The sequence below is a fragment of the Penicillium riverlandense genome (genome assembly GCF_028828495.1).
Source record: "Penicillium riverlandense strain IBT 135883 chromosome Unknown utg000007l_segment0_segment0, whole genome shotgun sequence".
Taxonomy (NCBI): Eukaryota; Fungi; Ascomycota; class Eurotiomycetes; order Eurotiales; family Aspergillaceae; genus Penicillium; species Penicillium riverlandense.
The window spans coordinates 682694-705405 of NW_026643198.1; the positions used below are offsets into that span (position 1 = coordinate 682694).

Consider the following 22712-nt stretch of genomic DNA (forward strand, 5'->3'; position numbering starts at 1 on the left):
GGAGCTTGCTCCGAGTTGAACCTGACCCGTTTTGATCGGATGACCTTGTGGACTGGAATCACACGCGCTACCTAAAGGAGTGGGTTAGTTAATGAAATGGCTAGAAGATCTTGGAAGAACATACCACTGCGCCACAGGTCCAATTAGAACAATTAATTTGAAACACTCAAGTTCAGATGGGATAAAAGAAAATCTTAAATTTTAATAAAAAAAGGAGCTAACTCCGGATTGAACCTGACCCGTTTTGATCGGATGACCTTGTGGACTGGAATCACACGCGCTACCTAAAGGAGTGGGTTAGTTGAATTAAGGCCTGCGAGTCTTCTGGAAGAACGTACCACTGCGCCACAGGTCCAATTGGATAACTATTTTCAAGTTGCTAGATATGTTATGTGTTCTTTTGTCTAAATCAGATCGTTCGTTAGTTGGCTACGTGTTGCCTTTTTTCTTCCAATTTTACAGTCTAACCATAATTATTTATACAACGCATTGCCTATATCCTCCCTATATCTGTAAGTAGAGAATTTGATTAAGTAGAGCTCGCGCTTTTTCTTCTTCTTCTGCTAGCAAATTTTGAAGAGATGCTGAAAAGATAACTAGGAGCCTACGATTGCTTCATACGACCACCTATTTCTTAGGGCTACTATAGTAATCAATTAACTAACATGCCTTACAAGAAGAACTACTTATGAAGAACGCGAGTCAGTAATGATCAAGAGCTGTGTATCATAATTAACTAGTAGGGCCAAAATTGTAACTGGAAGTTAACTATGGACCTTAGTTTTCGAAGGGACATTTTACATATATTTCTGCGCTTACCTTACAAACCTTACAGCTCGTCTTTCTCCAACGGCTACAACGACTCTGGAATGCGCCCGTGATAAACTAAAGAAGAGAGGAAGCAGACTACTAACCTCCAAATTCGGAGGCGGGTGTAATTGAAGCAATGAATAAATCAATCAACCAAGATTAGCATCGACATTCTCAAGCCACAAGGTCATAAACGATCTCCACTTCTGTTCCAACGACCTTAACATCCTTCTTCTCTTTGCGTATTCTTTCATAGTCTCTGACTTGAATCTTTTTCTGATTGCGGATGCGACAGAAGCATTTCAAATTTGCGATCACCTGCTGCGTTTTCCATGAATTCGAAAGATCCAACGCCCACGCGCTTACTTCGTCGATACGCGGGTGATTGGAGTACTTCCCACTTGCCAAGGACCTATCAGAAATCGTTAATGGAGAGTATCTTCGGGTAAATAGAGGCAAAAATTTACTTCCAAAGCTGCACCCAGAAATTGTCGTCACGCCATGTAAACTTGTCGGGGTCTCCAATGAACACAGTTCCGCCCTTTGGCCAGTGCTGATATACGCACATCTGCAACAGCCAGAGAGCATCCGATGGTTGTGGGTTGCCCTGATAGAGCTGCGATTTCGCGGTTGACAAATGCGAGCTGAGAAGAGATTTGCTCGGTCCCGAAAAAAAACTTCCGGGGATTGCGCTGACATTGGTGCTGCTTCCTTTCATCGCCGCGGCCCTTTTAAGTTGCTCCGCTATGATACTGCTCCATGTTAGCCCGGTTTCATGCTCCCACATTCTCACAAGCTGAGAACCAAGATCCTCGTTATTCTGAGTATGGGGTAGGCGGCAAATCGGAAAAGTGACAGAGGCTCCTGTGCCAACAGTTCCTTCCTGTGTACGACATGGGATGCCGTTCTCGTCCCGCAAATCAATCCCGTCTTGAGTGCTGCATCATGTCTTAGCAAAATCGGTCAGAAAGGCAACCAACCCATGAATAAAAGGTAACACACAAGAAAATGCATTTTCCTTTTGAAAAGGGGGCCCGACAGGTCGAAGCAGGCGGACAGAGAACGAATTTGAATTTTTGCCCATCGGGACTTTCCCAGAAAATGGCGAACTTGAAATTTTTCCAAATGGCTACTGGCGCTCCGCTCCAGCTCTGTTGATATTCGGCTTTGAATCGATCAGCTCGACCGATATCCCATTCCTCTTCGAGCAATTTGCAAGCATCGAGCAATTGCGATGGCAGAAGCGCTACTGAAAGCTCGGCCGTCACGCGCTTTACAGCCTCATGGTGGCTTATGGGCCCAGATGACTCCAATGAAAGAGCCTCCAAAAATCCGACAATGCTTGATGGAACAAGATCGGAATTCGTGGAAACATTCAGAATCCCTGAATAGCCAAAGTTCTCAGCAACTTTATTAAGTTCTTGCAATATTTTCTGGCGTTTCCTTGGTCTCCCTGCCGTAAATAGAGAGACTTGCTGGTTTCCCGAGAGTGCACATGGAGGCGAGGTAGAGTTGGAATCCAGCACGGCACTCACAATGGCATGGGCCAGAAAAGACGTGCCATTTTCCAGATCGTTCGCCCAAGAGAACCATTCATCCTTTCTTTCTCGACTTATGTGGCTATGCAATTCCGGAATATTTAGATGCCACAAAGTCCAAACTTGTTGTCTGCGACGAGACAAGCTCGGTTCATCAACGGCAAAGCCCACCAAGAGAAGTCGGTCCTTTTGTCACATCATTAGAACCAATAATTTGGAAAAAGTCCCTCGCGTCGCTTGACGGAGGTACCTATGCGGGCCTGATATACTGGAAAGGGGCGAAGAACATACCTTTACTGGCCGGGAAGCCACCGCCAGATGGTAACGATCCCGTGAGATAAGACCTGTTGAGCACCATTTCGGTCTTTCATCTTGAAGTTTTGCTTTCAACTGGTCGTAAGAGCTGTAAAAGTTCTCATTGCGTAATCTTTGTTCCACGGTGTTCTTGATGTAAATACACCAGTCCTCGCGTGTCCGTTCTTCGAAAGTTGCCGCGGAGTCCAAAGTAACACTTATAGTCAACAGTAGTACCCACAGAGTCATATCTAGAACCTTGGCAAATGTCTCAGGGTTGGCTGAGAAACGCGCCTGGCCAGGGTGGAAGCATGGTATTTGCAGGCAACAAAATTCTGACCCACAATGAACCAAGTTCAGTCGGCCAACTTTATCGCGAAATTTGCAAGATTGTGGATATCCAAAGGCATGAGAAAACCCGGAGGCAACAACTGACGAAGACCTTGTAGCGATAGAAATGACGATCATGGGCTTAACGGATGACGTATATTCTCTTAAAAGATGTGACGCTTCCAAAAGGTGTGTCCCTTCGGCTTTTATCCATGGGCACAGATCCACGAAAGGTATCGCACCGGCGGCTATGAGTCTGCAGATATCATTTTGAGAGGGTGTCATCGGTTGGCCTTCCTCCCAGCTCCAAAGTCTTGTCAAAAAGCCTTTGAGCAAATCAGAAGAGTTGCAAGGGCTGGAGAAGAACCCGGTTGCCTCTCGATAATCCAGAGCAGGAATCCGCTCTCCGATAACTAGAAACAACACGAATTTTCCTTGAAAGGTTGACGGTCTGCCTTGTTCGATGATAGTCCGTCTAAGGGCATTTGAGAACGGGTACACTTTGTTCCTCCAAACGCAAACGGAAAGCTGGTGTGCTTCCGCATAAGCCTGGACCTTTTCACCCCAGGTCTCAAGAGACAAGAAATTTGGCGATGGGTGGAATTCAGACGGCTTGAGACGAGCAATAGTCCTTGTTCCAAGCTTTCGAAAGGCGTTTGCATGTGCAACGCTGGGCCTGAAAAGGTTGATTGGCCAAAGTCGCTGGTTTAACAATGAAGGGAAGCCAAGCAAGACAATCAAAACTCTCTCTATGTGCTCGGCAAGTTTTGGCGCGTAGCTGCCCTGAAGCTCATATACCGACGCGGAATCAAGAGATTGGGGGAAAAGGTCACCCAAAGCTTGGACAAATTTGGCGATAAAACCACGCTGCCTAAGCAAAATGTCTTCCCTGAAGCGCAACGCTGCCGAACGATTTGATTTGCCAACGTATCGAATATAGACTCTTTGCTCTGGTCGTATTCCATTAATGTAATCTAGCCATGACAACGTGGTACCAGTCTCAATCCCATTTTCATGGAACTTCATTATGATGGCTCGTAGCTCATTCGCTTTCAAGAGGAATGAACGGATGTAAAGAATGTGGTCTTCCTTCACCCAGCTCTTCGAGTTTGATAAAGGAAATGCGCTGCCGGTAGATCGTAGCCCGAGAATCTTTGAAAGAGTTAAATCAGACACACCGAGTGGATTGTTCAAAACCTGTTCCCAAGATTCCCAGTCACTATCGATAGGAAGGCATGGTGAGATTGTTTCTGCGCCCATTGCTGTCGGATCTAGTCCATTGGTTGAAAGGCGATCAACTATCGTTTTAGAAACTGACACGCGGAGACTGGCTAGGGTTCTGATGTGTGAGAGCCTTAATGAGTCCTCCGAATTTTTTCGGAGCCGCGGCATGGTAACAGGTGACGTGCAAGTGTAACTGTTTGATCGACTCCGGCAACTCATCGCCGTAAAGTGGGGTCCGCAAGGCGAACAAGGCAACATGGTTAACCTCAACTGTTAAGGTGTGTGCCAATACTTGTTGGTTCGGCTTCAGTAGGGATTCAAGATGTTGAGAGTAAGTTTTGAGGATGGTTGGGCGTTTTTGGTGGGAGGATTGAAAAGAAAGCGGCGGTTGAAGAGTGTTGAAGACAACTGTTTGCCTAATTCCCTCGATATAACAACCTAGCCTCTTGTAGAGAGAGACAGAGAGAGCGCGCCTCAGGCCCATATGCCCCGCCATTTATGCGGACTTAGGCATTCAATTACCTTCATTCATAGGCATCTACCATTGGTTTTGCACCTTTACAACTATCTTCAATTTACAGGCACCTTTGCAAAAAGGCCTCTAGGCACTCAAAGTCCTGGAATTGAGCTCAAATATTGTCTATTTTATTTCTCACCTCGTACCTACTAGACTTCGGCAGCGCCCATCCTAACCCAAACCTAACCCTATATTAGAACTCGAGTCGAACCACTTATATAAACGACGATCCGGACGCGGACACTAGCATGATCTGTAATGTCGCAAAGCCTCTGAGCATGCTTAAGCTATTGGAAACCCTATATTCGATCTCAAACCCTAACATACGTCCAATTCTAGACGGTTTGGAGCTATGCCCATCGATGATCTCGTCATAATTCCGACCCGGTTAAGGTTGGCCGAATCGAAAGACCCACTCTAATCTACTCGGCAGCTCAAAGTCGGGATGAGGTTACCCAAGCGTCTATAGCCACAATGATCGTTTATCGAACGGCATCAAGCAGACTTTTTGATAAAGATGTTAATTGTCTAGTTGGTGCTTAGTAAGAGATATTTCAGTAACTTAACTAGTTAACTAACAAAAGTATTAAATAAGAATATATACTACTTCCATAGTGCATCGTCGCGCAAGTGTATAATATATATGCGAATTAATCACTGCATTGAAGCTCTCAGTAGCTAGCTACATAAACTTCTCTTTAGAAATTTCCAGTTTGGAAATCCTGAATCAGCCCGTGGGGGTATTGATCGATTTGTTATTCGGGATTTATATCGCCGAATCCTACCTACCTTACTTGCAAATCAAGACGGCATCTTTCAACAAGATAATGCTTCTACACATATTGCATTAATCGTACGCGAGGCCCAACACGAGATGCGTATTGAGGTAATGGAATGGCTAGCGCGATCGCCTGATCTAAATCCTATTGAAAATCTATGGACGCTTTTAAAGGATAAGATACATGCAGAGCTTAAAAACATGCTAAACAACGACACAACACACGCGCTTTTAATCGACGCAGCACAGGAAGCGTGGGATGCCTTAGACCTAGAAATAATGGGTCGTCTATCTGAGACTATGCCACATCGGGTGAAGGCAAAATATTGAGGCAGATGGCTGGTATACAAAGTATTAGGTAGTATGCGTAGAAATTTAGGTTTTAGAAAGGCGGAATAAGCGGCAGAATATATTATAATCAAGGGGGTGGTCGAAAGATTTCGAGGTGCCACTGTAGACCGGATGGGTAGGAGACCGGAATAGGTCAAATTTGGATTTCCAAAGACCCACGAAATCAAGCTTGGCAGTTTCCATTGGTGAACAAGAAAACCGTCGAGTTCTCATAACCATGTATGAGCGAAATGGTCCGTGCACAGAGCCATACGGGTTGCCAGGTTGCCATCGCCATCCAACCATGCGGAAAGTTCATATTGACAACTTGAATTTTTACGTACAAATATTTTAATTTGTTACCAATATTATTATAATTATACCGAACAACTACGCAGGAGGTCATTAGACAAGACTCGGTTAGCTTTATGGTACAGTCTTGTCCCTACAGCCACTGACTGGTTCTAAAACCTTCTAAGTCATAGTTCACCCAATGTAACAACACCGACAATCAACATGAGGGGTATATGGAACTGGATGAAGAATTCGACTACATATTTTTGATAGATGATAACCACTTCTTCCTGAACATCGCGCTCTAGTACCTATATAGATCCGTTGGTCTCCTAGAAAAAAGTTTTCAGCAAAAAGTTTTCAGCAAAAAGTTTCTTTACTTGCGACCAACGGAGCTTTTATTCTTCTCTCAGGTTGACTAGTAGATGTCTTTCTCCGCCGACCATGGTGCCGCTCCCCTATAAAAACCCTTGTTTACCATTTCAGTGATTAAGCTTGTGCAGTCACAATCACGTGTTATATACATCTCGGCTAGGGATGCCTCGTGACGCAGATGCGGTATCTGCATTCAGTGGCGCGGAAGCGTAATTTAGTAAAGCACCTTCAAATATCCAGGGCAGGAACTTTAGCCCGCTCCCGAGGAATAGAGCCGAGATCTATGCATGAAGGGCAGTAAAAGAAACATCGTTTCCCGAGGGTAGGAAGAGGGAATGCGTTGGCGTAGTTAAATGGGTAGTCGACTTTCACCATCTGACGAGGAATAGTAGATTTAGCTCTGACCAGAGTATTCATGCTTTTTAAGCCACTTTTAATAATGAACTTAAGCCATAAAGCTCTTCGGAATGAGACAATAACTTTAGAATGGAGAATGCGGTCAAGTGACTGGCATGCTAACTCCTTACTTGACATATCGGCTCTAAGTGATTCAATTAAAGGCTATCTGCGCCAGAGAATTTAAACATGGGTTGCTGAAGTTTAATGTCAAAAAAGGCGATGGAAGGTAGCGCGAATGCATTTAACGGGGGATAAATCCCCTCTCTGTTTACTGGAATCATTGTTCGGCTTATTTTGCAGCCAATCAATTCATCATGCTTGACATGGCAACTGTTATGACCTATTGGATTGTGCTACTAGCTGCGGCTTCCACGGCGTTAGCTACGGCCACTACTTCCACCTTACTAGGCGTGTGTACGACCAAATACGGCCGGACCTCAACTAGTAGAGTTAGTACCGCCAACGTATTCCTCACTGTCACTAGGTATGCTCCTTATGAATCTATAGATGCTTCAACTTAAAATTTTTCTAGTCATGCGACTCTCGCAACAACTTCGACCCCCATCAAAACATCAACTCTTTCTCCGTCGACTATTACCTCAGTGGTGACAGACACAGTCTATTCCACAAGCGTCATAGCACAGATTACAGTTACTCTCTCAACAACACTTACATCGACCAGTGTGGTAACCTTCTCTGAGACTATTACAAATACACAAACCATTATAAATGACATTACTGTAAGTATATCTTTCGTAAACCCTGACCCTTTCGTGTGTGACATGGTATATATGGCTTTCATACTTGGCCATCTCTTATCAGCATATTTAATGCCCAAACAATCAGATACCCATAAGTAATAATTTTATAGGTTACATCTACCTCCACAACTACAATTCCACCTTCTCCTGGATTTACTTTCGCTTCAGCACTCAGCACTTCAGCCATCCAAGGACCTCGGCAGACGGCTGCCGCAGAGCAAAACGCGGATACTCAGTTGTCTAAACATTCTAACCAAGCAACTGCTCTTGCCGGGGTCAATCCTTCTATTTACCCTACTGCAGTGACATGCGCTGGCATTGTCAGGGTTATCACTACAAGTACAATAACCAAGACTGCAGCAAAGACGTTGACTGTGACCAGTACACCACCTGCAATAACTACCACATCGGAAACTGTGTCTACATTAAGTACGTTTAAACATATATCAGTTCCGGATATACGCTAAGATATGTACAATAGTTATTACGAGCACTCCCTTCCCGGCTTCTATCACTTCGACATTTTCGACAAGCACGATAGTCTCGACTACAGGGACAACCTACACGACAAGCACCCAGGTAAGTTCATATGCCAAAGTTCTTCAATATGTATTGCTAACCTCCTAGGATATAACTAACACTGTTACTGTGCAAGCTCCTGAAGCAACCTACTATGCAGCTTGCGGCCCAGACAACCAGATCAGTGAAATCAATGGTACAACGATCGTCGCAGAGCGATTTTCGGCCGGCTATCACCTACAAGGGACAAATCCATATGACTGCTGCGTGAGATGTTTAACATTCTCTGAGACCTGCACTAGTTACTCGTTTCGCGCGCAGTCGGCGTTTCAAAGCAGCATATGTTATCTGATTGCTCCAGACAATGCCATCTGTGATCCTTCAGAGAATAGCAGTCAGGCCGTCATTTTGGGAAGCGGTGGCCTTGACACGGTTGGTAATTCCAATTGTGGGTCGTATTCACTCGCATAACAGTGATTTATCCGCGTTTGACAACCAGCAGTCGACACTCTATGCGCGGCAGGAGGGGGTGTTTCTTGAGTTTGACTGGAGGAAGGATTCCTGTTTAATGTTCTATGGATAGGATTTTCATCAAAAGAAATGGGGCAGCGAGGCAGTATGTGGTTATCCAATATAATACCGTCAACTTCTTAGCCTGACACGCAGTCACCTTCACCATTGATTATCTTCTGGTTGCTAAAAAATGAATTTCTGTGTTGAGTTTTCTACTTTTCTACCTCCGCGGTCTCGATGAATATACATCGAGCATCGCTTTAAGAAAGAGCTATTCGGATGTGAAACTGGCAGTTGTATCCAAGTCGAGCATCCACATAATATGCAAAATCCGCTCCGAGATGATTGCGATTAGATATTTGCGTGCTAAATGTCCTGTCTTGGAAGTATTGTTCTCCAGGAACAATAGGGCGCTGCCCGCCCCTGATTGGTTGAGGGCATTTTCATTGTCCAACCAAGTTCAACCAACCACGCAAGTAATCATCACTCCAAGCAGAATCATCCAACTCTCGGAATGCTGACACTTTCGATCGAAAAAAGGAGAGTGAAGGAAGAACAAAGGATTTTGATCTTATTGCTAGCCACTCCGCTCCCGAGACCAACAACAACGGATTGAATACAGCCCACCGCCCATCCTCTTGATATTGTTCTTCGCACGAGCTGAATGTTGCCTTTTGCAAGCGAGCCCAGAGCCAAGGTTCTGATCTTCTGATGCACTCTTTAGACAAAGAAGGCCTAACTTGGCACCCAAGTCCTCGACTATCACGAAAAGTCATCTCACCCACGAGCACCAGCTCTCTTTGTATCTACAACGCCACTCCAATGGAGTACCTGCGTGACTGGGCTTATTATATACTTTTGAGGCGGGTGGAGAAAGCACTACAGCGTCTACATTGATAGCACTCATAGTCCAGATAGAACAATATCAAGCCCGGTCAGTGTGGCGCCCACAATACGAGCACCCCATTGTATCAAACTTCCTAAACCTTCCAAAAGCTTTGAGAGCTTCACCATGCAGTCGCCGGATTAGGTATCTGAATGTATATTCGAAATGTTTCTTGAGTCTCAGCAGATTCACTCCTCTCACTTCCAGTCTATCCAGACCTGGCTGGTGGAGCATAAATAGCCCTCATCTCACCACCCCGAATTCGTTTTCTCTCCATCCGCAATCTACTCAATCTTCCAACTTGTCTACTCAAGAATCTTCGCTTTTTAAGCAAAAATCAATCTATCGAGATGTCTGCTCCTCAGATCCAGAACGGCGCCGTTGTCAAGGGTATGTCGAACTAGCTAACACATCCTTCCTTCTCTCATCTCTCATACTAACATCTTCTCTTCCAGCTGCTCCCGGTGGTGGCTGCGTTGTCATGTAAATCTCTTACATGACCGCACCCCACAACAACCAGGTCCCTTCTTTTCCACCATCACGATGATCGCTTGACCTGCCTCGTTGGTCGACATTCAAGAAAAGACAACCACTTTCCGATCTTGTGCCGCCGACAGATGAGAATTTATCAACCTTACAACATAAAAAACCTCTCCTCGGAACATGACCAACGACTACACTTCGCTTTTGATTTACATGGGGAGCGCTCACTATACTTGGGAGGGAGGAATGTTTGTCTGTGAGCTTCTTCTTGGAGCTTACTTGATTTCCACTCTCTCCCTTTCCGTCGAATGAGTCGCGGTGTGGCATACATTTGTTACTTGTCTGTCCAGTTCATTCCTTCTGTGTCGGGAGACAATACAGGCTTCTCGTTGATATTTCTTTTCGCCTTGCTGTCTTCAGTCTTCCTCCTTGGATTCTCTCGACACCACGGTGACGACAGCGAACGACACGGACAAAAAATTATCACCAATGGCTTGATATTGTTTCTGTCGACGCTTTCACGGAACAGGCCGGGTGACAGGTTTCTAGAATATGGCGGTGGTGCTCCAGTCTTTTCCTTTTCAGCTGCACTTCGAGGAACACAAAACACACAAAAAAACAAGGGTTGACAAAAATCTTTCTTGATGTGGTGCGGATGGGCTCCTTTTTTTTTTTTCTGTCTTTTTCGCTGGCTGGTGGATGGGTTGGGACTGGTTCGGGACGCGAATTATTTGTTCTTTTAGTTGGTCATGGTAGTTGATAGGAATGGAGTATTTTACCTCCGATCTTTTTCTTCTCTATTCTGAGTAGTTTGGCCATCTTTATCGTACTTCCATACGTATACAAATTAGCAGTAAGTTATAACTCATACCAGCAAAGCTGAAGTGCAAGAGCGTTATGATCTGCGAGAACTAGATCTGCCGAGATTCCGAGTTAGATCGTGCGTTGTATAGCTACAATGATATGCAGAACCATGTACGATAGATGTATGGAACACGAAGTACACAAGTCATAAATCACTTCATCACCATTCATGATCATCATATCTAGCCAGAATATGTAGATATCGCCCATGCCTAGCGGATATTTATGAACTCAAAACACCATCTCCTTCTTGGCCTTCTCAACCTTACCCAAATCCTCCTCGGAAAACTCCTGCAGCTCCGTTTCATCCGTGCCAAATGCATCGCCGGCCGTTTCCTCGATCTGGTCGAGAGTCAAGGAAATCATCCCGCAGCGGGTCATGCCGATACCACACGTGTCTTCGCCGACAGCAGCTTCAATGAGACCCTCGCCCCCATTCCTGGCGAGATCAGCGTCGAAGGCACTAAATAACTGGCGCAGGGGCTTTAGGGCGTGCTCGCGGAAGTACTTGTAGGACTTCTCAAGTTGAAGACCGTCCCGCAGCGGCTGCGATGAGAGAAGGAGGTAGTACAGACTTAGGGCAGAGTGCAAAGGCGGACCCTGCGTCTGCGTGAGACGGGTCCAGCAGGCAACGAGGTCGGAGGCGGAGCTGGTGGCGGGGACGAGATTGCACAGCAAGGGTAAAAGAACCATGAATAGCAGTGGGTCGAGGAAGATGTTGGCGGTAAGGGCGTCGGTAGTCAAAATCTCCTGCTTGAGCCAGCTGATAGCACTATCCCGGGCGGCCTGCAGGCGGTCGTCTTCGAGGATGGTGCGAATGAGCTTGTACCTAGTTGGCTGCGAGGGATGGCTGTGTACGATGGAAGCTGGGATTTGACGGACGATGTCATGGGTTTGGCGGGCAGTGCATGCAGTCAATATAAGGATGAAGTCCTTGAACTCTGATTCGGTGGACGATTTCGCGATAGGCTGCTGCGTGGTATGCACGGTAAGAGCTAACAGTGAGTCCAAAAGTGCATGGGGTTGTCCAAACGCTACTTCGTCGAGATTATCGTGACCGCCGACAAAATAACCAAAAATCTTAGCCATATCTGGGAAGATGGATAGCTGGGGCATTGGATGTCCCGATCCATAGAGTATTGCGCCTGCAGCACGGGCTGCCAGCAACAAAAGCGAGCCATGGCGTTCAAGTGGGATGTTGTCGGGGGATTCCGGAGGCTCGTCAAAGTCGAGAGGAGGCCGATGGTCCGTTGGTGTTTGGGAAATTATGGCCAACAGCTGGTCATTGGTTATCTCCACGTCTCGGGATAGCGCCTTGGAGAAATTGGTCAGCACTATTTCTTTCAGAGGGCAAGTTCAAAGACATACGACAATCTTTCCCATAATCATATCTCGTTCCTTGAGTGGTTTGTTGGTCGCGAACGCATCGGTCAGCGACTGTTCGGGCAAGCGCAGATCCGGATGCAAATGCTCCTGCATGCGAGTGGCCCACGCCATCCCGGGGTCCAATGGACCCGATAGGTTCAATAAATAGGACTTGAGGAGCTCGAGGAGTCCAAACTGAACAAACTTCTGGACGAGGAGTGTCTCATTGTCGGCGGCGGGGGACGGAGATGGGGACGGCGCCTCGGCCTCTGGATCCGGAGCCGACTTCTGCAAAACTCGCAAGACACTAGACTCGCTAGCCACCCGCGGAGGAGGAGCGGGCCGTTTGGTCGGGGTCAATTCCCGGAGGAACTCAAGGAGGGCCAGGGTGGTTTCGTTGCTCGGCATGGCCGTGTATGCTTCGAGGGCTGCTTGCAGGGATGTAGCGACGAACCGGCTGGGCGATTTGGTTTGGATCCGGGAATGTAAGACGGAAAGCATGGCCAGGAGACAGTTGAACTGGAGCGTATGCGGGGGCAGCGGCTTCTCGGCGTCACCAAAGTCGTCTTCGTCGTCCTCCGGGTGAAGCTGCATCAGGGATTCAGACACACGCAAAATCACCTCACGCGGGTTGCCCAATCGTGCGACATCGTGCAAGCATTCGGTGGAGGCCGGCAACATGGGCAGCAGCAGTTTGACCAGGTCCCAGCCGATGTTGGTGGTAAGCTTCTCATCTTGCAGCAGGGTGTGGAGCAATGGTAGACGCTGCGGGGTTAACTGGTACTCGAGGAGGGTGCAGTAGGTGAGGTAGTCGGTATTGGGCGGCAAAGCCTGGACCAGCGGGTCGTCAGACTGCATAGTGGGTGATGGTGAGAAAAGAAGGAATGGCGGGGCGAAGTCGAGATTAGGAACATCAGTGATGTCATGCCGGGGGGTCTGTTCGCCTGATCTAGAACTCCGTGTTTGTTGATTTGCAGAAATTATATAGAATGATCTATGTAGATCTACACCAACGATATTTCCCTCTTGATGGGATACTTCTGGCGCCGATCATTCGCGACAGTGCATGTTATGCGGCGTATACCTTGGGTAGTATAACGGGTTATGTCGGCGCAATCTAAATCCTGCGCGGGTAAACAAAGGTTCATCCTGCCCAAACAATAGTGAATGCGAGTACGGTACACCATGTCTCTGCTGCTGTCGACGACGCTGGATGGCGGGAGAATAAATCCAAGTACCAAACCATGTCTCCTTGCTTTCCTCCCGTGGGTCTCGCTCCACCAATTCCCGTTTCTTTACACGCAAACTTGGGCTTGCCCTATGATCTGCCCTGTTTTCCCCATTCGCTCTATCCTTTACCCCTGGTCCCATAAGGCCTGTGCACATCCGCCTACATCCGGCCAGCAGCTGCCCGGGAGAGATTTCCATCTCAACCGATCCTGATCTCTGGAGGGTCACTCTGCGCCTTCGCAGTTTGCCCTCCTTTGATACTGTGTCTCCCCTATCCCTGCGTCATTGCGCGTTTCGATTCGGCGAGACCGCCCTACAATCCGCATAGATCTGTCCGACCGAGATGCAGTCCTTCTATACTTCGCCCACCTCGACGCACATCTCCCACGGCCCAGCTGTCGACGAGCTCCGGACTAAATATTCGTCCACTATAAAACCCAGCGCCCGATCGCATACCCACAAAATCCAACGCCCCGGTCCCATCCGACGCGCCATCGACCGCGTGCGACTCGAGTACTACCGCTACGAGGTCACTTTCGGGCTCTACGTGATGACGCCGAGCGAGAAGCTCGTGACCAATACCTTCGTCATCGTGGTTCTGACACTCCTGCTGTGGGCACTGCTACTATACTTCCCGTCACTGCTCTATCAAAAGCTCAGCCGCCTCGTATGGCTGCTGACGGGCACCAGCGGCGAGGAAGTAGGCGCCGCCTGGGAAATTCTCGGCAAGTACGGCAACCCTATCAGTCCAGCATCCACGGCCGAAAACTCCATGTCCTTGTGAGAGTCCCAACAAGCCAACCGGAGCTGCATGCTTCACTGTACGGATACGAGGTTGAGATGCGACGGACTTCCAACCGGACTGTCCTTTCGCACAGACATCCTGAAATCCAGCACAACATCCGATAAACGCTGATCGCGCGGGTCTTTTTTGTTTTCTTCTGGTTGGCGTTTTGGGGGGAAGGGCATACCACATTCGTTCGATCGCGATAAAATCTCCCACTTAGACCTAATAACGCGAACCGGATGGGCCCTCAACGGCCCGACGGTCTATAACTTGAACGAGCGCCATGCGGAAGGCGGGTATTTGCTGTTCTTTATAATTTTGTTTGTTCCGGCCTGGATGGTCTTGCGTCGGGCCCGTGTACAGATAGAAGGTCGACCACATTGCTACTCACTATAATGCTAATATCAAATCAATTCACAGTCGTGTTTAGTTCGTAAAGCTGGCGATTTTCTGGTTGTTTGGCAAGCATAATAGGCATTTTACCCAGCGATTGACCTTAACAACTAATGCCCACCATGACTTGGGCCGAATGCAATATATGATCAGACTGACTTGCTCAATTTACTCCCAGTAGCGCCTAGATTCGCTCTTCTGCGTTGCAATTTGCAGTTGATAGCTAAGAGTCGTCTACATAGGTCGCCAACTCTCGCGTTTTCATGAAGACAGGAGTCCTCCTTGCAGAGGTTGTGTAGTCGAAATGCCTCGCTAGCCGTTGCCGGTGCTAATGTATATTCTAATACTTAGTATTGGGACATGATCCGGCAATAAAAGTAGCAGTGTGTTATGACAAAAGAGAACCATCTCATCGCGAGAGTTGTCGGTGGTTAACTCTAGATTTCTCTATCCTGTGCCAAATTAGATGAACTATCTGGAGCTACCTCACTGAACGACGAGTTTCTCCACAGGATATCAAGAATAAGTATTGATGGAACTAGCTTACATACAGCAGTCAAAACTTACGCAAAGATCTACAAGCTAGGCTTTATTCTCCCCGACCACTTGAACATGTAAAGCACTCTTGTCGGGCTGCACGGCATGGACCGGACAACCACAGGAGTCAATCTCCTTCAGGCAGCAAAAAATACATGCTTATACGCTCCAACTATAGCTACTATGACGTAGGTACGTGAACTGAACACCAGGTCCCTGCGTCGGGCGCACAGGGTGACATCTACACTTACTACGCCACCACGAGGCCTTGATTTTAGCATAATTTCAGTGTATGTACAACGACAACCTCTGGCCTGGATGGAGATAATCCAGAGATGAGTGCAAGACTGACAAAGCAGTTGCACAAGGCTCAAGGCCCAACTTCTGGGGACTTTATATCAGACAGTTGAAGATGTTCAGGGTCAAAGGATCCAAAGCTACCCCGGAATAATCGGGGATGGCGTCAAAAATGGTCGTGTTCTATTTCAGGTACGAATTTTGCCATCTTAGCCCAGACTTCGAATCATGAAGTACGTTACTGTGGCGAGGATTAGGAGAGGCTGCCAACATGAAACAGACTCCACAGAACATGACTTTGATACATGAGTCGAGATCCCTGTTGCTTGGCAAAGAAGTTTCTTCATAGAGAAAGAGTACCCACCTCAAAAGACTGGCTGTGGAATCCTTCTAAGGAAGATCCAGGTGTGGTGGATTATTATTGTATGTATTTGCCATTAATTGGCTCGACCAGGCAGATTGGTGGAACATGGGGTCCTTTTTGACCGTAGTCCGGCCCCAGCGTTGCAAGAAGCAAAGTAAATCTTCAGCCTTTGGACTAGCCCTAACAAGGAAAGCCCGTCAACAAGAAACACGCTGTGGGGCAAGCTGCCCCGGACAATCCACTCATCTAGAAGCACCCTGAATATCATGATCACATATGCTTATATGCGCCACCAAGGCCCTCAAGTATGTCGCCTCTTACACTGTCCCTGTCTACCTGTGTTGGGGGCCATTCGCCATCTTCCCTGCTCTTTGCGACTTCTTCATATCGACAATTGTATATCTCCACACCGAAAAACTTAGCATAATCTCTTCATGATTTACTATCTTGTCCTTTAAAAACAATTACTCTGGTAGACATCGTACGCAGGCAACTGCGAGTGTAAGGCGAATCATATCGAAGGAACAGTCGATCAGGGGCGTGGCGAGGATCGACGTAACAGAACAATGCAGATCTTGGGTCGAATCCGAGTTGGAAACATGGAGTACACTTCCTTCATAGAATATTCTCCAATATCGACTGATTCATGCAACTGGCTGCCATGTCTATAAAAAAGGTGCCCCGTCTGTGCTAGCCAGATCTTCTTTCTGTCATCAATCCACCATTATATTCTGTGTTCATTACCTCTGGCAGGCCTGAACACCATTTTCAAACTTTTTATTTTCTTGAGTGTCTTCAGAACATTTTACATATCACCACAATGAAGTACGCCGTCATCGCCGCCATGGGCATCGCAGGCTCCGCCATCGCCGCACCCGTCCAGCCACAAGGCGAGCAAGGCCAAGGTAACGGCCAGGATAACGGTCAGGGCGGTCCAGGCTATGGAAACCCCGATCCTACCAGCACTGTGCCTGCTTGGGAAACCACTACACCTGCCTGGGAGACTACTACGCCTGCGTGGGAAACCCCGACGGGCACCCCTAGCTGGCCCACTTCTATGCCATGGGGAACCCCCGGACCCTCTGGCTATCCTGGCGGCGGCGGTGGTGGCTGGCCTACTGGATGGCCGACTGGATGGCCGGGATGGCCTACTCCGGGCTGGCCTACTCCTGGCTGGCCTAGGCCTACTTCCTCTGTCTCTATCCCGCCGGCCGCGACGTCCAACCCGGCCCTTCCCATCTGTCCTGATGTAAATCGCCTCCCGAATGCGGATCTGGCGCCCATCGAGTGCATCAATCTGCCGAACGAGCCGGAAGCCAACCCGGGTGGTCCCATTGAGCCTTTGGATGGAAACACTGGCCCGAAGCGCCGCTCAATCCTTGACTGGTTCAAGGGTAACAATGAGGACAACGAGGACAACAAGGATAACTAAGGACCGCCTGAAGTCGGGACGTGAAGGCTGCAATGTTTTCTTTTGTTTGTTTTGTAGATTTTCCTTTTTTCTGTGCTGGAGGCTAGACCTTTGCAGTACTGTGTGTATAGTGGTTGAATACAAATAGATTGAGCACACGTGGAGAATGTAGTTAGTTGGGCACAGACATACGCAATGCGCGGCTGAGTTCCCCAAAAATAGCGAGTAATGTGACTGCCTGAACTCGATCTTTTTCATCTTCCATCTTTAAACACTCGCCCTATCGGCTCTCTGCCTCATCCTTCCGCGTCCCATTCTTTCTTTTTGCGTCTTTTCCATCGCTCCGGCACTCTCTCTCGTTCCCCTGCCGAGTGCATCCTCTCTTTCTCTCGATCGCGAATTGACGCCTCCGCACTGAACCCCCTACGTCACGTTTTGAGGGCGCCAACAGCCCTCCTTTAAGGCCCATGATGGCTGCCAACGACTATTATCACCGAAATAGCCCCCAGCCACCTGGCTACGACCAAGTTCCAGGCACGATGGACCGACCACTACCACCGGTCCCTGGATACGGCTTCGCGGGCCCCAACACATACAGAGACGACGACCCGGCTGTTCCTTACCACTCGCGATACAGCCAACAATCACTCGCTTCGGAAGGCGGATACCAAACTTCCGGTCGCATGGCGGACGGCGACCAGTACGCCGAGAACATACCGCTCAAGTCCGCAACACAAAACGCCCACAACATGAACCCGGAGTGGATGGACCGACCGCCGTCACCAGGAGGATTCTACGATAACGATCGTCAAAATAGCCGGCGAAAACGAGGGGGCTTCTTCAGCAAGAAGCCCGCGTGGGTGACATGGACCTTGACAGCAGCTCAGATTATTGTTTTCATCGTCGAGCTAGTGAAAAGTGGTGAGTTTGGGAGACTTTTGGAGAGGAGTCTCGAGGGCTGACATTTTGTCTAGCGCAACTGACCGGTTCTCCGATCGAAACACATCCCGCCTTCAATCCTATGATCGGCCCTTCGCCCTATGTCCAGATCTGGATGGGATCGCGCTATGTCCCCTGCATGAAAAATATGAACACCGTTCAAAACAACATCAACCAGACCGTCTGGGCGTGTCCCAACACCACCCAAGCCATCGCTGCGTGCTCGCTCCAGGAGATCTGCGGGTTCAGCGGCTCCGTTCCCAACCCTCAGCCCGGAGGGTCCCTCTCCCAGCAGCCGGCGCCAAATCAGTGGTTTCGCTTTATTGTACCAATCTTTTTGCATGGCGGTTTCATTCACATTGGTTTCAATCTGCTGGTCCAGTTGACCATGGGCGCCGACATGGAGCGGATGATTGGTGTCTGGCGCTATACTCTGACCTATTTTGCCAGCGGAATCTTCGGTTTCGTGCTCGGTGGAAACTACTCTGAATACCTGGAGTCGGCCGACGGCTGCTCGGGCTGTCTGTTCGGTATTCTGGCGCTCTACCTATTGGATTTGCTATACGATTGGCCCAACCGCGACTCTCGCTGGATAGAGTTGCTCATCATGATTCTGGGCGTGGGAGTCTCGTTTGTGCTGGGTCTGCTGCCTGCACTGGATAATTTCTCGCACATTGGGGGTTTCATCATGGGCTTGGCCATCGGCTTGAGTGTCATGCGATCTCCCAACAATCTCCGAGAGCGAATCGGCCTAGCGCGCGATCCGTATGTCGCGATGAGCGGCGGAGCTGGCCAGGCCGCGCCCGGTGACAGCAATTCATCGCGGTCCAAGTTTATAGACTTTCTCAAAGGCCGAGGAGGAGTGGTCTCGTCGGGTGACCGCTCTGAGTCCACCTCGAGAAACCCAATCAACTTCTTCAAGGGGCGCAAGCCGCTTTGGTGGTTGTGGTGGTTTGTCCGCGCAGGCAGCCTGGTTGCGGTGCTGATCGGGTTCATTTTGCTCATCACCAATTTCTACAACACCTACGAGTCCAACTGCTCATGGTGCTACCGCTTGAGTTGCCTGGTAAGTTCATCCTTTGTGTTTCTTATTGAGTCTCTGCTAATAATAATCCATAGCCGGTCAATGGCTGGTGCGATCAGCAACAGGTTGCATCAGTGCCTCCTTAGAGAGAATCCTACCTCAATTGTTGACGTCAATTGTGGTGATAAGTGTAAATATAGAAGCAATTGCGTGTACAAAAACACACGTGTGGCTGGGCAGTGGCGCAGTTGTTCCGTCTTCGTAAGGCTGGACTCACATGATCCATCGGGTTCACTCTGTAACCTCCAACCCTTTCGCTCCTTTCGTCTCTGTAGTCGCCAGGCTTCACTGGTGATGTGCTTTCCATACCTCTCGATGCCCCGTGTCTTTCTTGCGCTTGCGCCCTAAGTCATGGCCACCTTGGCCTCGTCCCCCCCATCCTCCCCCTCGTGGTCGAAACGGCGCCCACGAGCCTGGGCCCTCAAATGCGAACGATACTGCTGCGCCGCGGTGAGCTGCTTCCCACTAGCCTTTGTCTACGGTGTCACAACATGGGCTGTCTACGTCGAAGCCAGCATCGGGCTCAAGCCGCAAAAGAGCGTCTGGATAGGTAAGGATCATGTCAGGCACGCTTCTTTCCCTGTCCTCTTACTGACTGGAGACGCGGATGAGCAGGCATCCCTAGCACGCTTGTCGGAATCACTCTCTATGCCCTCCTGAATGCCTCTTACACCGTCGCCGTCTTTACCGATCCGGGCTCCCCGCTGACCACCCGCGGCAACGATCGCCACCAATATAGCGCGCTGCCCATCACCGAGCAGCCCGAGTTTACTTCATACACCGTCAGCTCGACGGGCGGATCGCGGTATTGCAAGAAGTGCCAATGTCCCAAACCGGACCGCGCGCACCACTGCTCCACGTGCAAGCGATGCGTCCTAAAGATGGATCACCACTGCCCCTGGCTGGCTACCTGCGTGGGGCTCTATAATTACAAAGCGTTTCTGTTATTCTTAATATACACATCATTGTTCTGCTGGGTCTGCTGCGCCGTGGCCTGCGTGTGGGTGTGGGATGAGATGCTCAGCGACACCACGTACATGGACACCATTCTGCCGGTGAATGTCGTGCTCCTGGGCATTCTGGGCGGGATCATCGGGCTGGTGCTGTCGGGTTTCACGGCGTGGCATATCAGTTTGGCCGTGCGCGGCACTACCACCATCGAATCCTTAGAGAAGACTCGGTATGTGTCGCCACTACGGAGGGCGCTGAACCGTCAGCGCTCTGAGCAGGGAGACCTCCACTCCGAAGAGACCCTGAGCCACCGGCTCCAGGAATATGGGCACCAGATCATTGATGCGCACGCAAACGCAATCCCGGGCGTCACCCGCGCCGAGGAGGGCGAAGAGCGACTGTCCCCAGCACCCCAGCGATACCCGGCTTACCCGCAAGGCGCCCCGGGCACCGAAAACCTCACACCCGCGCAGCAAGCGCTGTCACGATCCTACGCCGAAATGGAACGCCAGCGAGAGCATGACAGATACCAGGAGTATCTAGCGGAGCAGGATAGCGAGAAGATGCCGCGCGCATTCGACCTCGGCTGGCGCCGCAATCTCATCCACCTATTCGGCGACCGCCCTCTCCTGTGGCCGTTACCCATCTGCACAACCATCGGCGATGGCTGGCGCTGGGAGCCGAGTCCGCGCTTCCTCGAGGCCCGCGAGCGGCTCCGAGTCCGGCGCGACCAGGACGCCCTGGACGAGCAGCAGTACCACCAGGATCTGTACCAGCGCAATATGGATAACGGCCGCAGCTGGGCTGGCGGTGCGGATGCCGGCGCCGGCGCCGCACAACCGGTCTGGACGCCTAATAATCGCGGTCTGCGGCCGGACGCGCCTGATGAGCGGCCGCAGACGAGTGTCTCGCTACAGACTCTCGCGCCGATGTCTCCCCGTCCGCGGCCGGGGGATAGCGATTTCGAGGATGAAATCGAGGGGAATGGGTTATTGGATGAGAACCGTCGTGGCCGAGAGCAGTCGGATGAATGGCGCGATTGGGATTGATGAAGTGTGCATGTACGGTAGAATATTCTTTTGCATTGTACTTGAGGCGTTAATCCGGGTAGGGTGGTGTATAGAAGAATCACCCGTGTACGAATTGAATGTGTTTATATTCGAAAATTCCCAAGTCTATAAATAATGTGCATAGTTTAGTATGGCCACCTGTTATCAGATGGGGCAATGCTCCACCTCCCGCCACCTTTCCACTTCCCCAAACTTCGTCCACTCTCCAACTCAACTCCAACTCTCACACCTCAACTAAACTACTACACCTCTCACCCACCCAACCAAAAAAAAAAACTCTCATAAATACATAACAATGACCTCCCCCTCGACAAAACGCCTCCTCAAAGAATCAACAGACCTCCACAAACACCCAAGTCCCTACTTCACCGCGCATCCAACCTCGGAATCCAACCTGCACGACTGGCACTTCACGCTCGCAGGCCCGCCCTCTCCATCCCCCTACGCCTCAGGACTCTACCACGGCCGAATCACCTTCCCCGCAGCATACCCGTTACGCCCGCCCTCCTTCCGCTTCCTCACGCCATCGGGCCGTTTCGAAGTGAACCGCGAGATCTGTCTATCGATTTCGGGCCACCACGAGGAGACATGGCAGCCTGCTTGGGGGGTGCGCACGGCGCTGTTGGCGATTCGGTCGGAGATTTTCTCTTCGGAGGCGAAGGGGCAGGTGGGGGGTATGGAGGGGAATGAGGCTTTGAGGAGGGATTATGCGCGCCTTTCGAGGGGTTGGTGTTGTAGGGAGTGTGGTGGGGATAACCTTGGGCGGATGAGGGAGTGGTGGGCTGTTTGTAGGGAGAAGGGGGTTGAGGTTGAGGGGTTGGATGATGGGTTGGAAGAAAGTGGGAAGCTGGATAAGACTGGTGATGGTGGTGAGAAGAAGCAGCAGGAGGAATCCACGCAGACCTTGGAGACGACGCCAGAGACAAGACAGATACAACAACCGCAGCCACCGCAGCCATTACCACCTCGCTCCTCGTCCCTGGTGGCGCCGGTTTCTTCATCTCCTGCTCCAGTTAGTGCTGCTCCAGCTCAACACAGCCCTGCTCCTCGGCCACAAGCACAAGCACGAGCACAAGCTACATCCACCGCAGCAAATGACGGCGTCTGGCTGGACCGCGCCATCATCGGTGTCGTGGTCGCGCTGGTCATTCTCATCCTGCGCCGCTTCGTAGACGTGGAGGACTTGTGATTTCATTTTATTATTGTCGGGTCATTAACTATAAATGGCGTTTGGGGATGAGGTCCTAGCGTGTGTTTTTTCTTTTCTTTCTGGAGATATACACAGCACAGCAGCAGTATACAAGGTAGCGTCACAGCGGACAATTCATGATAGTTGAACATATTATCGAACCGTACATTGATCCGTCTC

General features: G+C 49.6%; 8 protein-coding genes across 8 annotated transcripts; 6 read left to right on the forward strand and 2 right to left on the reverse strand.

Moving 5' to 3' along the window:
• Positions 1-984: 984 nt before the first annotated feature.
• On the reverse strand, positions 985-4415 carry N7474_007855 (uncharacterized protein; the record flags this gene model as incomplete). The annotated part of the gene is made up of 4 exons (XM_057199265.1): positions 985-1222; positions 1278-1630; positions 1791-2534; positions 2640-4415. 4 exons carry the CDS (start codon positions 4413-4415, stop codon positions 985-987), a joined length of 3111 nt encoding a protein of 1036 aa, XP_057049966.1.
• A 2788-nt stretch (positions 4416-7203) lies between these two features.
• Positions 7204-8640, forward strand: N7474_007856 (uncharacterized protein; the record flags this gene model as incomplete). The annotated part of the gene is made up of 6 exons (XM_057199266.1): positions 7204-7373; positions 7422-7629; positions 7761-7925; positions 7976-8079; positions 8132-8229; positions 8306-8640. 6 exons carry the CDS (start codon positions 7204-7206, stop codon positions 8638-8640), a joined length of 1080 nt encoding a protein of 359 aa, XP_057049967.1.
• A 2506-nt stretch (positions 8641-11146) lies between these two features.
• Positions 11147-13138, reverse strand: N7474_007857 (uncharacterized protein; the record flags this gene model as incomplete). The annotated part of the gene is made up of 2 exons (XM_057199267.1): positions 11147-12229; positions 12284-13138. The coding sequence occupies 2 exons, from the start codon at positions 13136-13138 to the stop codon at positions 11147-11149; spliced, it is 1938 nt and encodes a 645-aa protein (XP_057049968.1).
• Positions 13139-13853: 715 nt separating this feature from the next.
• On the forward strand, positions 13854-14294 carry N7474_007858 (serine palmitoyltransferase small subunit family protein; the record flags this gene model as incomplete). Its single annotated transcript, XM_057199268.1, has 1 exon — positions 13854-14294. One exon carries the CDS (start codon positions 13854-13856, stop codon positions 14292-14294), a length of 441 nt encoding a protein of 146 aa, XP_057049969.1.
• A 2414-nt stretch (positions 14295-16708) lies between these two features.
• Positions 16709-17320, forward strand: N7474_007859 (uncharacterized protein; the record flags this gene model as incomplete). The annotated part of the gene is made up of 1 exon (XM_057199269.1): positions 16709-17320. The coding sequence occupies one exon, from the start codon at positions 16709-16711 to the stop codon at positions 17318-17320; it is 612 nt and encodes a 203-aa protein (XP_057049970.1).
• Positions 17321-17766: 446 nt separating this feature from the next.
• On the forward strand, positions 17767-19408 carry N7474_007860 (rhomboid family membrane protein; the record flags this gene model as incomplete). The annotated part of the gene is made up of 3 exons (XM_057199270.1): positions 17767-18220; positions 18274-19304; positions 19358-19408. 3 exons carry the CDS (start codon positions 17767-17769, stop codon positions 19406-19408), a joined length of 1536 nt encoding a protein of 511 aa, XP_057049971.1.
• Positions 19409-19673: 265 nt separating this feature from the next.
• Positions 19674-21322, forward strand: N7474_007861 (DHHC family palmitoyltransferase; the record flags this gene model as incomplete). Its single annotated transcript, XM_057199271.1, has 2 exons — positions 19674-19872; positions 19938-21322. The coding sequence occupies 2 exons, from the start codon at positions 19674-19676 to the stop codon at positions 21320-21322; spliced, it is 1584 nt and encodes a 527-aa protein (XP_057049972.1).
• Positions 21323-21638: 316 nt separating this feature from the next.
• N7474_007862 (ubiquitin-conjugating enzyme E2) lies at positions 21639-22532 on the forward strand (the record flags this gene model as incomplete). Its single annotated transcript, XM_057199272.1, has 1 exon — positions 21639-22532. One exon carries the CDS (start codon positions 21639-21641, stop codon positions 22530-22532), a length of 894 nt encoding a protein of 297 aa, XP_057049973.1.
• Positions 22533-22712: the final 180 nt, after the last annotated feature.